Source organism: Amblyomma maculatum, unplaced genomic scaffold (assembly GCF_055883805.1).
Source record: "Amblyomma maculatum isolate TAMU_Amacu unplaced genomic scaffold, ASM5588380v1 scaffold_15, whole genome shotgun sequence".
NCBI lineage: Eukaryota > Metazoa > Arthropoda > Arachnida > Ixodida > Ixodidae > Amblyomma > Amblyomma maculatum.
In genome coordinates this window covers 1,127,612-1,143,120 of record NW_028146740.1, presented here as the reverse complement: position 1 = coordinate 1,143,120, position 15,509 = coordinate 1,127,612, and the positions used below count along the sequence as shown (strand labels likewise).

General features: G+C 45.5%; 2 protein-coding genes across 8 annotated transcripts in view; one reads left to right on the top strand and one right to left on the bottom strand.

The window, feature by feature from the left end:
- LOC146171902 (isoaspartyl peptidase/L-asparaginase) overlaps window positions 1–15,509 on the top strand; it is a 290,995-nt gene that overhangs the window by 135,138 nt on the left and 140,348 nt on the right. For 6 of the 7 annotated variants that reach the window (XM_084586141.1, XM_084586140.1, XM_084586146.1 and 3 more), the window contains one exon: window positions 15,152–15,340. The exons of the other annotated variant lie outside the window; for it this stretch is intronic. In XM_084586141.1, the coding sequence (XP_084442267.1) occupies window positions 15,152–15,340 (189 nt within the window). The remainder of the gene's footprint in view (window positions 1–15,151; window positions 15,341–15,509) is intronic. 7 annotated transcript variants of the gene reach the window in all.
- On the bottom strand, window positions 6,190–8,139 carry LOC146171904 (uncharacterized). Its single transcript, XM_084586161.1, has 4 exons — window positions 7,737–8,139; window positions 7,493–7,594; window positions 7,248–7,427; window positions 6,190–6,221 (listed from the first exon to the last, which is right to left on the bottom strand). Exons 1-4 carry the CDS (start codon window positions 8,137–8,139, stop codon window positions 6,190–6,192), a joined length of 717 nt encoding a protein of 238 aa, XP_084442287.1.

The following is a 15,509-nucleotide window of genomic DNA, read 5'->3' as shown; positions in this document are numbered from 1 at the left end:
GATTGACTGGGATTCCGCGCAGATACTTGAAAGGGAAAAACTGTTATCTACCCGCCTACTCAAGGAATCATTACACATCCAAATGACAAGCGATAAACAGGACGCGGGGAAATCTACCCGAGATGTACATGCACTTTGTACGCAACACTTTAACTTCATAAGCAACGGCCCATCTCGTTTCATTTCCATTGTGAACAAGGCACCCATAGCGGTGCTGAAACATCAATGTGTTTATGTTTAGTTTTTTCTTTTTCTTTTTCTGTTTCGTCTGTGACTTCGGCGAGTGCTGTTTTCGTCAACATGCTGAATTTTTCTTGCCGGAAGGGTTTCCGTCGAATCCTCAACTATGGTTACAAGATCCACTCGGTTACTAAGGACAAAGTTTGCAGGTCCCTTAAGTAATTTCTTCACCATTTATAACAGACACAACCCAGGTATGCTCATGCAATGCAGCTGACTCGTACCAACTCGTATGTGCGGCAGTTTTAATTTTCTTATCTAAATTCTGTTTCATATCAGTGTCCTTTTTTGTTGCAATATGTCAGGAACAGAGAAGGAGTGCCTCCTCTTGACTGAAAAGTCAAAATGTCCCTGTTGTTTCAGTTGCACACAGGAATGTGATGAGTGGCTGAAACAATAAGAACATTTTGAATTTCCAGTCAAGAGGAGGCATTCCTTCTTAATTCCGGACATATTGCAACAAAGGACACTGATATGGAACAGAATTTAGTTAAGGGAATATAAACTGCCGCGCATACGAGTTGGTAAGAATTTTTGGTTACTAGAGACCTTGGTTACAAAAAACATCTTTTTCGGGTCCCTTGAGTATCTCTTGTAACAAGGTTTAACTGTATCACCAAACAACCTGATGTGGTATTTGGCATTCTTCTCGTGTTCTTCTTTGGTTCTGCCTGTACCAGGGATGCTAACATTGCCCAAAAGTGGGTAGCACCCACACTCACGGCAATGACAAGGCAACCCAGGAAAGTGTGCTGTTCGCTAAGCTGGTCATTGATACATTGCCAATGAAACCTTTCTGCAAGTAAGAGGAAACTCATAGATGATGCCCGTGGAACAGGCAGTGAAAAAGTGATGAATCGTACAAACAGGATTTTTTGACCTGCCTCGCGAAATACTTGAGCATAAACCCGAGAGCTTGCAAGGAGCAGCAAACACCAACTTTGACAACTACTACTAATATTTCCAGCGCAACAACAACGGCACAACAAACGACAGGACATATGTCCTGTCGTTTCTTTATCTGTGTGCCGTCGTTGTTGCGCTGGAAATATTAGTAGTAGCTATGCACCAACACGCCACCCTGTTTGACCGCAACCTTCTTGAAGTTGTGAGCTACCCTGTGCTGATATGGAATAACTGCAAAGCTTCCTTTATAGTGCCTAGAATATACTGGCTAGTGTGCCGAGGGCGCGCGCTCACGTGGCCGCCGCGGTGATGCCTTCCCGCCGCCACCGCGGGACGGCGCTACCAATAGCTAAGGTGCTATCGCTCCGCGTTCGCGGCCTTGGCAGCATTGGCGGCATATAGGTCCGGATAGCGCGCTGCGCTTTTCACTGCGAAACCTGTGTCTTGACGGTTTGAGCACACTTTTTGTCTAAAAACATTTTTATTGGAAAACAATCGTACCGTCCTAGCACTGTGAGGAGAAAATCTTACGCTGAAATAGCGCTCGAGGAAGCGTTTAACAGATTCTGTTGTGTTCAGTCTGCTAATTTCACTGTTTTATTCATTCTGCTGAACGGGAGAAGGTGTTAAGCAGAACACATATTTACTGCCTGATATCCAGCGAGACAATAAATTTGCAATAAACACCTAAAGTTGAAAACGATCGAGTCAGGGCCGGGTTTATTATTGCTCCTATAAAAAATTCCGATGGCGATATTATTTGATCTGGATCCAGTCGATTGCGATCCACGCATCGAGATCGCGGATGTAGGCTATCATATGCATCTTCCTCCTGAGGGAGCGCTCCATTCTCAATCGCGATCTATGCCCGAAACGGACCGACGATGATTGTTATTGCCCGTGTGACATAAGTATCAGAAAATACCCTTCATATCTTTGCACTGTTCATTAATTCAGCTTTGAATTTTATTTACTCTTCGGTCTTTTCTTATGGTTTATGGTATATTGATGCCGTATCAACAACCTTAGATATGCGGATGATACCACTTTAATGGCAGAAAGTGAAGTGGAACTCAAGAGACTTCTGATGCGCGTACAAGAAGAGAGTGAGAAATTTGGGCTTAAACTGAACATTAAAAAGACAAAGATCATGACGTCTTGCCCTATCAAGTCCTGGAGCATCAATGGACAAGAAGTGGAAGCTGTGACAGATTTTCTCTTCTTGGGCTCCAAGATTACCTCGGAAGGAGACTGCAGCCATGAAATTAGGAGACGCCTGCTTCTGGGAAAGAGAGCCATGGTTAGCCTTGACCGCCTAGTAAAGAGCAGAGACATTAGTCTGCCAACCAAGATCCGTATAACTCGTGCTATGGTCTTTCCATTTGTGATGTATGGATGCGAGAGTTGGACTGTGAAAAAGGCTGATCGCCGAAGAATTGATGCGTTTGAATTGTGGTGCTGGCGAAGACTCTTGAGAGTTCCTTGGACTGCCAGGAGATCAAATCAGTCGATATTGTCGACCATAAACCCTGACTGCTCATTGGAGGGTCAAATTCTAAAGTTCAAGCTCAGCTACTTTGGTCATCTGATGAGAAGAGAGGAGTCGCTGGAGAAAGATTTGATGTTGGGAAAGGTTGAGGGTCGCCGGAGAAGGGGTAGGCGGCGAACGCGATGGTTAGATGGCATCCACGAGGCACTGCAGATGAAGTTATGTGATGTTAGGAAGATAGTGAGAGACCGGAAAGCGTGGCGTGACATGGTCCATAGGGTCACGAAGAGTCGGACATGACTGAACGGACTGATATCGATGCCGCAGTCAAGGACGTCAATACGGGCCTTATGCTTTCGGATAGGTTACGTCGACGTTTCTGCCGTTAAGTTACACTTCAGCCATGCTTATTGCAAAGGTGATATATACAGGTTGCTGACGTTTCACTATAGTGTCGCATATATACTACAGGAAAGCAGGGCAATCTTGCTTTTTCTACCATGGCACGTGCATATGTTTTCAAACATCGCATGCGACAATAAACACAAGCAGTCTGAATCAGGCTGTTCGGTTTTTGTTCGTACTCTTTATTCATGTGTTTTATTAGGAAGACACTTGTTGCTTCATACATAAATAATTATTATGCGGGTATGCTTCCTCTTGTAACATAATGAAAGGCAAGAAACAAAAGTGGTGATTGTATCATTGGTTTTTTTTTTTTTTTACAAAGTCTACATTACAGCAAAATTTGAGCAAAAAGGCACAGCAACAATAAACAAGTAAAAATGTAGAAATGCACTGCTAAAGGTTTTAAACATAGGCCACAAATGACACCGCAATAGTTTTAAAGTAGTGTAGCGACCAAATTGTGGTGGCATTTTTTTTCCTGCTAATGATAGGCAAGGCATTCCTGTATAACAATTTCCACGTGATTTTTCGCCTACGACCGTTAAGTAATTCATAATTGATTTTACTTTCTTAATTCCGGTATCGGTTTCAGCAGCTGAGCGATTGTTGCGCGGTCACAATCAAGTCTAGATCACGCGCAGGATTTAAAAAAAAAACAAAAACAAACAAAAACAGCTCTATAATCTTTTACGCTTCACTTGTTCTGATCCCTATTCTTGAGGCAGGCTGGCTTTACCGTTGCAGCGATTTCAGATGACAGAGGAACGAATATATTCATATTTTTCTCATTCCTCACTTCACCTCGACTTGACTGACCGTCACAGCCATCGCTCGGCTGTTAAAACTGAAACCGAGACAGGCGAGAAAGAAAACGTTTATGAATTATACAGCGGTCGTAGGCGTATATCATGAGGTGGTTTGTGTCTTACGCATCATATATATAACACGTGTAACATCATATATAAAATAATTTATATAAAACACGAACCTAAAAATTAGGTGTCTGTACTGCTTTAATTAAAAAAAATATGTATTTGGTTGCTAGACATCCGACTGCTCCGCAACATTTTTAACGAACAAAACAAAATGAGGATAGAACAACGCATATGTACACACAAAATAAATAACTTGACACAAAAAGCACCCTACAGCCCTTCCGACAAAAAGCTTAAAATGCAAGTTGTTCATCAATGAAAATTCAGGGAGTGTACACGTTGAAAACTGTTCATACATAAGCGTGTCAATAAACCAATTAACAACATATTTGGAAACATATGACACTGCTTTTATGCAAAAAGAAATTTGCGGATATGCTCATACGCGCTATGACAGTAAAAAGGGTGGTTCATACAAGCTGCTAGATTGCTAAACCTGCGCCCTAGTCACGCTTTAGTCAAGACACACGACACATTTAATATTCAGAAAGAGAAAACATACTGCCTTTTTTAGTAGCAACCTAGTTGCAGTGTCGTAACTTAAGCAGTTTTTTCCTTTGCCTTTGTGCCTCTCTGTCTTTGTTGAGCCCTTTAACATAAAACCTAATCCTCAACAATACATAAAACTTTACAACTGAAAGCCTGGTTGCTTTCTCGTGTTCTGGGCAACCAAGCTTCGGCAAGGCTATTGAACGGAGCTCATTGCCAAAGTCAGCCAAGCTCTTTTCGTGCAGGGCGTGCTTACTGAAAAATGATGTAAATGCGTCCTCCATGCATATTATTGCTTTTGAGAGGGCGCGGCTAGGGTACACGAGACCACCGTTATCGAAATGAGCCGTGTACCAGTGGTTGGCATCCATGGTTGCCTCATTTTGTGTCGTACAGAGACAAGCAGCACAACTAGGGCAACAATTCTTGGCCACAGTCTTTCTAGCAACATAGCCAGCTACGTAATACGTCAAAGCGCTGTGGCTTTTCTTTTCTGTATAGCTGCAGTGGTCACTTTGAGACACAACTGAATCAATCATTTCTTCGGCCTCGTCAACCTTTCCTTTTTCTAGCAGTTCATCTATAGATGCCCATATAGTTTTGGGGGGAGTGTCTGTCAGTGACTTTCGGCTCAGCAACGAGTTCACAACGTCTGGTGCACAGTTTCCTCCCCTTGGTGATTTGGCGAGGTTGTAGAAAGCCATCAAATTTACGGTCACCAAAAACTGCGATACTATCGGGTGATCGTTACAGCCCGATGACTGCCTGATTATTCTAAAGAAGTTTTCAAGCTTGTCCTGGCTTAAACGACTTGTTAGAAGGTACTTGAAGCCTTCAGTTGAGCTTAGGTATGCTAGCAAGTCTAGCGTACTTTTAATTGTCACTCTTAATCCGGCAGCTGTGCTCTCAGGAAGAAATCCGCCGCCAGCAGGCTTGGCGCAGTCTTCCCATTTGTCCAAATATTCCAAGAATTCTTCCAGAAACTTTTCATTGCCACTCTTTGGCCTCAGTGCATTGTCGTTTGTCCTTGACGTCATTACGCGAATAAGCCTGTTTAGCCTACTCTTCTGTAGGGTGCACTGAGTGGTACACGGACGCCATTTTGTCTTTGTGGAGGACAATTCCTTTGATCACCTCATCCCCGAAAAGTTGGAAGGCAAGGTCTACTTTCATCTTTTCAAACGAATTCGGTTTTACATGTGCAAGCGTAATGCTTGGCATGGCCTTGAGCGTTACATGCTCGCAATCTGCTTTCCATGCAGCCTCAATTATGCCACAGTGGACATGTCCAGATGGTGTGATGTAACCCTTGGTGACAAAACCATTCCGGACATTCTTGATTAAGTGAGGAAAATCGGATACAAAATAAAGTTGCCTTTGATGGTCGACTGGATGCTTCGCGCTGCTCCTCAGCCGACGAGAAGATTCTGTTGCGAAAACATTACAGCCTGCTGTCATCATTGAATGAAACAGTTGGAAGTGGTTAAAATCGGTTTGACTAAGATTGGCGAGCGGTAGCTCTGTTTTGCTTGGTTTTGCTAAAATCACGCGTCCAGACATCATCACGCATGCATCACTCGATCTCTAACGTTACTGAGGATCAATCACCTGTCAAGGTGACTGATCCCCATAACGGTTCTCTCTCTGTCTGTCACTGTCAAGTGGCTTGTCATGTGGTCGTGCACCACTTTACCATAGCGTAACACACTGGGCGAGACATACCTAGACTGGCTCCCAGTCTGACCTCGACTCAGCTTCAATGCCACCAAGGAGCAGTGATTTTGAAACACATGCACGGAGAGGTCAAGGGGAACCATCTTTTTAAGAGTCAAGCACAAATTTACATTTATTGATTAGCAGCCGATGTGGAGGATACACTTCTATGAGGCAATACCGTAAACTTTCAAGCAGGTATCCACAACCGAGAAAACGCACCCCCTAACTCCTCTGCTAATTTCGTATTTACACGCCGTTCCGGGAAAGCGTCCTCCCCTCTCCCGCCCTGCACCTCCACGCGCGCTCCCTAACTTAACAAACTCCTATAACGCACCTCACCTAGGCAACACTTCCAGCCCCAAGAACCCAAGATGCCTATCCAATCTCCACTCTAAAACTATATCACAAACAAAAACTGCACCCAAACGGCACATGCACAAAGGCCGACAGCAGACGTCGGATGACCACCGCGAAAGAGACATCCGATATTATACATCCGATACGCGCGACCGAAAGGTCAGATGGCCACTGTACGTCTAGACGGGAGCTGGCGCCGACATAAAATCAAAAGTATATATAAAAGAAAAGGCTGAAAGGTTTAAACAGCGTGCCGACAGAAAGTGTCTGTGGGCGCCGATCACATTGCATCGGCGGCGGCGGCGGCGCAGCAAGAACACTCGGCAGCGGCGCGCCGACGTCCTGCCGCCAACTTCTAAGGCTGGCTGGCCCGATGAGAGAATAATAAAAATTTAAGTACATGTGCACTGCGCTCAATTTCTTTTTGGCGGGAAAATTTTGTCTTCGCAATCTTGATTGAGGCCATTTCGGTATAGTTTCGGAATCACGCGCCCGCCACTTTTCCGGTAATTTCGGAGCGGGAGGAGGGCTGGGGATGCGTTTGCTCGGAATTTTGCGGTATATCTACAAGAATCTCTACATACACCCAATACTTCATATTGTACTGCTGAGTCGCATTATGCATTATTCAATCAAGTAGATTCAAATTATAAGTAGGCATAAATGAAGACCTGCTTTTTGCTTATTGTGGTGAGTGATTTGCTTACCCTGTATTCCGAAAATACGCCACATGCTCCTGTTCCATGTGGCCCCGTCGCAGGTGATGGTGTCCACATAGAGGCCTGCCTGTTCTGCAAGAACAGTGCTCTCGATGATAATCTTCGCCAGTGTGGGCGCCTTGACATTGCCTCGTGAGGCAAATACACCCAAAACTTGTGTCCAGTTTCCTGAGGATAAAGTGTTTCAAAATGAGCTACTTTTAGAATACATTATAGGTAAAGATTAATCTTACCTGTGAAAGGTTGGAATAGCACTACCATGCCATAGTCGGCCAGAACACCTTTCTGATCATCGGTCGTGTGCTCACCAAGGTCTACAAAGCCTTCTATGTTCCCTAAAGAGAAAACAATCAAAAAGGTGCATTGACTTTAACTGCAAATACAGAATAAGCATCAAAGCAGAATTTGGTTGTGTAAACTTTCAACTAAAGTGCAAGCACATACGAATCTAATGTCCAAGATAATAAAAAGACTTACCCGCTGACTTCACGGTCAGGTGCTCCGAAAGCTTTATCTCATCAATCAGCAGGCCACCGCGGCAGCTGAAAGCATCCATATGCTTCGTTTTCTCCTTCAAAGCTGTGAAGATATTAGGATTTAGTCCAAATCCACCTTTAAACTGCTGCAGGTATTTCTGCAAGCAAGTACGTCCCGGCAAAATAAATATTTTGTCTTTCCGCAGATGCTCGTATAACTTTGGACTGCGCATTCTCATTAGGATGCATTCGACAATCCAGTTGTCGTCATATGCCATGCCTTTGACGGAGCTCCGTCGAGCAGCCTGAAAGCAAGTCCTAACAGCAAGCTGCTGTTTTTGGGGGAGGCGCTTAATTTTAGCTTCAACCGCAGACTCACTTAGCGCCTCATTTTGCGCCTTCATTAGAGCCACTTGCTTCTGCGCACCAGCCAGTTTTCTCTTTGCTCTTCTCAGCGCGCGAGAAATGTTGCTGCATTTTTTTGGCTGCTTGCATGATTGCTTCTTCTTCCTGCGCATCTTGTGTAAGCCTCCGTTGGTATTTGCATTGGGCGCAGCTATCCCCTTCAGTGTCGACGGTCGACACTTTTCCGCAAAATACGTCCCCATGAATGATATATGTTTTCCTGAATCAGGCCACATCCGGAACAAAGCCTAATTAGCTCTTCAGCTGTTGTTGTAAGTACGTGCTTGTTTTTTTCTTTTCCGAGAAAATACACTGTAGCGTCCACAGAGCGGCTTTCCGGCAACAAGCTTCCAAAAGTTACCATTTTTTCTATGTACAAAGTGGCAAAGTTATTTTTTTTCGGCTCGATAACGCGCGTAGGCTACAGAGCCAGCAGGTGCTTCGGTTAATTTGGTCCAAGTCACAGGAATGGAAATTGAGTCAAACGGATCCCGAGGTTCAAAGCTGCACGTCTGCTGCTGCGGGCATGGGTTCTCGCTCGGCTCTTCTGCTGCCGGCTCCTCGGAAGCATTGTCAAACATCCTTGACGGTCCGTGGCTGTCGTCTGCACCACTGGCATTACCGGCACTGCGTTTTTGTCGTTTAGCGGCCGGTTGGTCGCAGAGGTCCCTCAACTTCCTTTTCGATTTCATCTTAGGCAGAAGATGGTTCGGATAATGGTTGAATAGCGTTGGCACGGTTTCGGGCTTAGGCGTGGTCTATCTCTAGCGAGCTCGATGATGCCGTTCACCATCACATTGAACGTTCTCTCGATGTAGCTCTCCTCAAAATATTTTTCGCAGACAACACATGTTGAAGTCAACTTGCGGTCCTGTCTTTTAATCAGTCGCTTCCACTACGCAAGCTGCGCAGGGTCCGATGGCACACCGAACATAGAAACCTAGTCCTGATTCGAGCGGTAGCCACTCCGACAGAGCGACACGAAACATGTTTTTTCCCTGCCCTGATGCTTTATTTTTGGCATCATTAGTCGTTTCAAATATAATTCCCTTACATGAACTCAAGGACCGCACGACTAAAACAAAAGAACAGCGTAGACGCGACCAAAGTGCACCGAACCACTGAAGGCACGGCCAGCGCAACTGCGGCAAATCAAGCGCGGCCGCCGGCACCTTTACGATGAGCAGCGCCCCTGGCGGCCAAAGTTGGAAGGCGCGGCCACCTCCGCACACTAGCCAGTATAATTTAGTTCCTTGTTCAGCTGCGACCACGTCACTCAACCTTGCGTTTTCTTTCTTCATTCTCTGAAGCAGGGATTCAGCAAACGCTTTTCTCTAGTAAATCCTGCGGCTTTCAAACGTTGGTAGTGGTTCTCAAAACTAGTCTTCATAGCATGAACGCAGATTTTTACCTGTGCACAACGGAAACTGTTAGTAGCGATTCCCCTATTCACAATCTTGGAATGTGAGGACTCGAAAGGCTACAGTGACTTCTTGCTTCTAGGTGAAAACATCCAGCATAAATGGCCATCACTAAAAAAGTTCAGTTGAAGGTCTGAATACCTAATGGAATGGTTGCCAGGCAGTTCATGAGTGAAGTTAAGAGTGTGTGAGGAAGCTTTGAAAGCATCAGCAGCCGCAGGCATGGAGTCATTAGGTAAAAGCTCTAAAAATATAAAAAAAAATTGGTAACGTACCGAAAAACCCTGCACGCTCGCTTACCTACAAGGAAGCCTTGAAGTGAGTTTTCAAACTTGGCTAAAAAGATTTTTGTTATTCTGTTAAAGTAAAGTTGTTCGTTCTTGCCTTTCCTTTGTCTTGATAGCACAGCCTTTATTGCATCGAATCTTGAAACATCCTTTCTTTTGTGTAGCTGGCGTGTTTGTACAGTCCTAGACAAATCTCGGCAGAGGTGAGACTGAATCCATGTTTCCTCTTCAGTGTTGAAGGGGAAAACAACATTTACTCGTGCCACTTTCCTTAGGCATCACATGATGCGGTGGTTTGCAGCATAAGATAGTGTTTTTCCCCATTGGACTTTCTCGCAGAAGCTATGTTGAACTATGATGAAGATTGCTGCTGCCTGGCCTTGCAGTCAGCTTTCAGATGCTATTCGGTTTCTTTTTGAAGAACAGCAAAACAGAACACAGCACTGGAGCAGGATTCCTTTCATAAGAAGGATACACAAGCGCTACCTATGGGTCAAAAGGAAAAAAAGAAAAATGAAATGGCCCATTGGTACCCCCTTTATAAAATCATCATCATGATCAGCCTGACGATACCCATTGCAGGGCGAAGGCCTCTCTCATATTAGTCCATTTAACCCGGTCCTGTGCTAGTTGCATCCACTTCACCCCTGTGAATTTCTTAACCCCATCCAACCACCTACTTTCTGCTTCCCGCTGCTACATTTTCCTTTCCTTCCCTAAGTCACCTATCATTCTTTGCAGTTCATCCCCTGAGTTACTTAGCAAGGCAATGTCATCAGCAAATTGTAGATTACAGAGGTATCCTCCATCAACACTTATCCCTAACTGCTCCTATTCCAAGTCTCTCTGGATACTTCCTCTATGCAACCTGTGAACAGTACTGGGGATATCGTGTCTTCTTGCCTAAGACCTTTCCTCATGGGAATTTTGTTACTTTCTTTATGTAGAGCTATGATTGCTGTGCAGCCACTATAGATATCTTCCAGCACTTTCACGTACGGCTCGTCTACCCCCTGATTTCACAATGCCTGCAGGCTTTCTAATCTCTTTTTCCGCCCTTTGCTTATCCACTATTCCTTCATTTCGACTGGAATGTCATCAACTTGAGTTTGTCCCCTTTCCTGTTTCTTAATGTTACACCCACCATTTTTCATTGCATAGCTTTCTGCGTCCTCAATCTTCCCTTTTCGCTAGCCTCCGCGTTTCTGCTCCATAGGCGTATTTCAGTGTCTGCTTGAAGTTTAAGGCCGATTCAACAACTCACTAGTTCTGGCATTGCTGAGGATCTCGAGAGGATTAAGCGGCTAATTGTCAGAAGGCATTGATATAGAAGCAGGAGAGCATGTTTATTTTCCTTCAAAGTTTGCACCATCTCTCTACGACGCTAGTAGGGCGGGCTGCAAATTACTCTTGACGAGCTGAAATGAAATGTGCTGCTGTTCCGGCGCCTTAAGAGCTACCAAGGTTTTCCTCCTGGGGCAAAACATAGTGTCACTAAAATACTCAATTATATAAAAGTTGAATGCTCAATAGTAAGTGCTGATTGTACTCTACTTAACTTTTTCGTTACCACGTCTATTCAAATCGACCACTGGTGATCGATGCTCTAAATCGCAGATTTAGACATGTTGGAATCGTTTCTTGTATACCTAACTCTACCCAATGGTTAGTCTAGGCACTGCACTTGTAGTACCAGTTTAAATTTTCACGCTCTGGTGACGTTCTGATTTTTGATGGGTCTCTTTGAGAACTAATGTGGGTGTGTTGTTGCGAAAGAGGGCATGGTGGCTGCGGTTAAACAAAAAAAACAACCTGCAACTCGTGGTAATGCAGCATTAACATCAAAGTTTTGTGATCAAATGGCTTTCATTAAGTCAAATATCGAATCATATTGTCGGCTTTTTATCTGACGGTGTTGAGTGGCAATAATTACCCAAAAATGACGCCAGCAGTTCACTAGTAAGCTTTGACTCTGGGTGGTTTTATTCTGCGAAAATGCAGTCCTGAAGGTCCGTCGCATATACAAGGTCGTGAATATTTGAGGCCCGGGTTTTAAAAAAATCCTATGTGAAATCTACTGCACTATTTGAGCTGAAATAATGTTCACAAAGTAGCAAAATGGGGTCCACAGATGCCTAGATTTTCCGGAATCGCCAAAAAACTGCTCTAGGCAGCGTACACAATTTTCACAGAAGAGAGTGGAAAGGCTGCTTTGACATGGCGCGCCATCTATTCAGCAGTGAGGCAAGCACGCCAACGGCCAGGATATGCGCCACGCAACTTGCCAACTTGCGACCGATCTCTCTAACCTCAACCGTCTGTAAGCTAATGGAACGCATGGTCACCAATCGACTTACACATTACCTTGAGACCTCAAATTACTTTCACCCTTTCCAGACTGGCTTCCGCCCTCAGCTAGGAACACAGGACAGCCTTTATCTTTTACACACCAACCTGAACAGAGCACGCCGATGGTGCAAAGGCCGTCCTGACATACTCGTAGCTGTCGATTTACACAAGGCGTTCGATACCATCAGCCATGAAGCCATTGTCGACACGCTCATTCACACTGGAGTTGGAGCCCGCTTCATCAACTTTGTGAAATCCTTCCCGAGTAATAGAACCTATGAAATTCAAATCGATACCAACCACACGGCACAACATTTTACAAACCGCATGGGTGTGCCTCAGGGCTCAGTCATTTCCCCCACCTTATTTAACATCGTCATGGCGAAAATCGCATGGCAACTAAACAAAATCGATGGCCTATGGTTCACAATATATGCGGACGACATCACGCTCTGGACCACGTACCGTAATACGGCTCGAGAACAAACGGAGACGCTGCAACTAGCACTAGATACAATCGAGATTGAACTTCATTCTACAGTCATGTGTCCATCCCCAGAAAAAACTAAATTTCTGGTCATACATCCACCGCCTGGCGGCGTGGACGTCAACCTTCACTTCGGCGGTCAAAACATCGCACAACCCCCGGAAGGTTATCTCCGGATACTTGGCGTTCCCATCAATCAGCATGGTACTGCTAAGGATTGGATCCAACAGCTAAAATCTCAATGGAGGCCAACGCTCCACTTAATCAAACGGCTCAGCAGCAAGAGTGGGGGCGCAGGGATGGAGGTAGCGCGTCGCCTCACCGTCGCTATTCTGCTTGCTAAGCTCCGCTACGGGGCCCCTTACTTTGACTTGACCGCAGCCAATTACAAGACACTTGGCTTACTTTATAATTCTGCCTTGAGGGTTATAACTGGTCTACCCGTACACATGCGCATCACGGAGCTTCACAGATTCGCTCAGCTCCCACCAGTGGATGCACTTATTGCTACGCACCGAGCCAATCATGAAACTCGCCTGCATCACACACCCAATGGGCATCGCCTCCTCACTCGAATCTTTGACGAAGCTAACCTACACTTGCCCATATTGGACCACCTTACGGCACCATGGACAGAAACATTGGTAACAGATCCAAAACCCCTTCCAACCAACACCAAAGGGCCAGGAAGAGATCACCGACAACGCCACATAATTGATACACAAGACCAGCACATCGGTCTCCGCATTTATACCGACGCCGCCCTATATCATGACGATGACACCGGCATCACGTTTGCAACCACCGCTTACTACCAAGAGGGTTCACAGCTGTACGCTACTAGCCACAGTGGTCGCAGGTACTGGTCCGCAACTGAACTCGAATTAACAGCCATCGACGAGGCCCTTCAACACTGCACCAAAGGAACAGATCGTTTCATTCACATCTACACCGACAGTCAAGAGGCTATAAAAACCCTGCAAGCCCGTTCTTACAAGACCTCAGTACAACACAGCATCAAAGAGCGCTGCCGATACCTGCGAGAGACCTCACAAGTCTCGGTACGAATTCATTGGATACCTGTACATCACGCACAAGGAACTGGGAACAGAATGGCCCACGAGGCCGCTGGCGCGCAGCTAGAGGAAGACCGCCAGCATAGCCTTGATGTGGGCCCGTCCAACTCTGACCACCCTTACTGTTCTCCCGTCTCCTTCATCATACCGGACTCTGTCATCACGTGGCTTAAACATGAGCGGAGGGGTTTGTTGCGGGACCTTGTCCCCGGTATTACTCCTCCGATCCCTTCCGGCCTCTCTCGTCCAGCCCAAGTTCTAACTCACAAGGCGCGAGCCGGTGCAGCGTACACACTGGACATCCTGAGTCAATGGCGCCGAACCAAGATCAGCTGCCCCAACTGCCCTGCTGACTCTGTTGACCTGCAGCACTTGGTCTGGACCTGTCCTGGCACGGCTGGCCTCCGTGCACGCTACACATCTGCTCACCACATTCAGAGTTACGAAGACTGGACAGCCCCCAATACCAACGCCAAGCGCAAGCTTAGTGCCCTGCTAGACTTCATGTCGGAGTCTGGCGCCCTCAACCTCACCTAACCCACCCCCTTCCCCTCTAGGCCTCAGGTCATCCTCATGAATAAAGGTTTATGAATGAATGAATATGCTCCATCTGGCGCTGCTCGACAGATGGCGCACCATGTCAAAGCAGCTTTTCCACTCTGTTTTGCGAAAATTGCGTACGCTGCCTAGAGCAGTTTTTTGGCGATTCCGGAAAATCTGCGCAAGTACCGATGTTGAATCATTTATCAAATAACGTAGGCCATATTTTGCTACTTTGTGAATGCTATTTCAGCTCGAATAGTGCAGTAGATTTCGCATAGGATTTTTTTAAAACCCGGGCCTCAAATATTCAAGACTCTGTACAACATGTATACCCACTCATTACAGCCAATTTGCTGCAGTTTTAGTTTGGTACCTTCGAAAACAAAAAACTGCCTCACCGCATGTCACAAGAAATGAAGCTGTTTCCACCTGTAGTTTTTTTATGCAGCTGAAGAACAGCGCTGTAAAGCTAGTTAATCTTTTACACAGTGTTCCTGGGCCATTGGTCTTCAATATGTACATTCTAAATTTTCTTTGTTAATAGTTGACAAAAATAAGATAGAAAAGGCATGATATCTAGACGCATTGAATGCGTCTAGATATCATGCCTTTTCTATCTTATTTTTGTCAACTCCCCACAATATTGGCAATTTTTCAATTTTTTGCATGTTCCCTAATAAGCTTTTGCATTGTAACATGTTTTTGCAAAGAGCTTTACATTATGTGCAATTTTGTGTGCTGTAACGCGTGCTGCAATATAATTTGTACTGGCAAAAAATTATTTTCCGAGACTATAAAAAATGGCCATTTTACCTCGGCAACATAAGAGTTGAGTCTTGTACTTGCAGGCATGTTGCCAGTGTTGGCCGTACACGGTGGAGCAGGAAAAGTTTCTCCACAGCTGCTCGCAGAGAAAATGGTGGTCCTTCGCGCAGCGGTGGACGCTGGCTATGCCCTGCTGGAGTGCGGTGGCACATCTGTCGATGGTGTGGAAGCAGCTGTCCTTGTGATGGAGGACCACCCAGCTTTTAACGCCGGTGAGCTGTTCGTGCTTCTTGGCTTCCTTGCATGGCCCCACCACTGTGAACCCAAGGACACAGGGTCAAATCTCATCTGGCCATCGTTCGATGAGGCGATGAGCAGGATGCCCGTGTACTGTACAATGTCACCAGATATAAGCTTTAAACCAATGCAGACCAGCTGCCT

Excerpts from the sequence above, each read along its gene's own strand:
- LOC146171904 (XM_084586161.1), bottom strand. The coding sequence starts at position 8,139 with ATGAAGGCGCAAAATGAGGCGCTAAGTGAGTCTGCGGTTGAAGCTAAA. Across the intron at positions 7,595-7,736 it reads CCTGACCGTGAAGTCAGCGG|GGAACATAGAAGGCTTTGTA; the intron begins GTAAGTCTTTTT and ends TTTTCTCTTTAG. Across the intron at positions 6,222-7,247 it reads GCGTATTTTCGGAATACAGG|CTGAGTCGAGGTCAGACTGG; the intron begins GTAAGCAAATCA and ends GTGGCATTGAAG.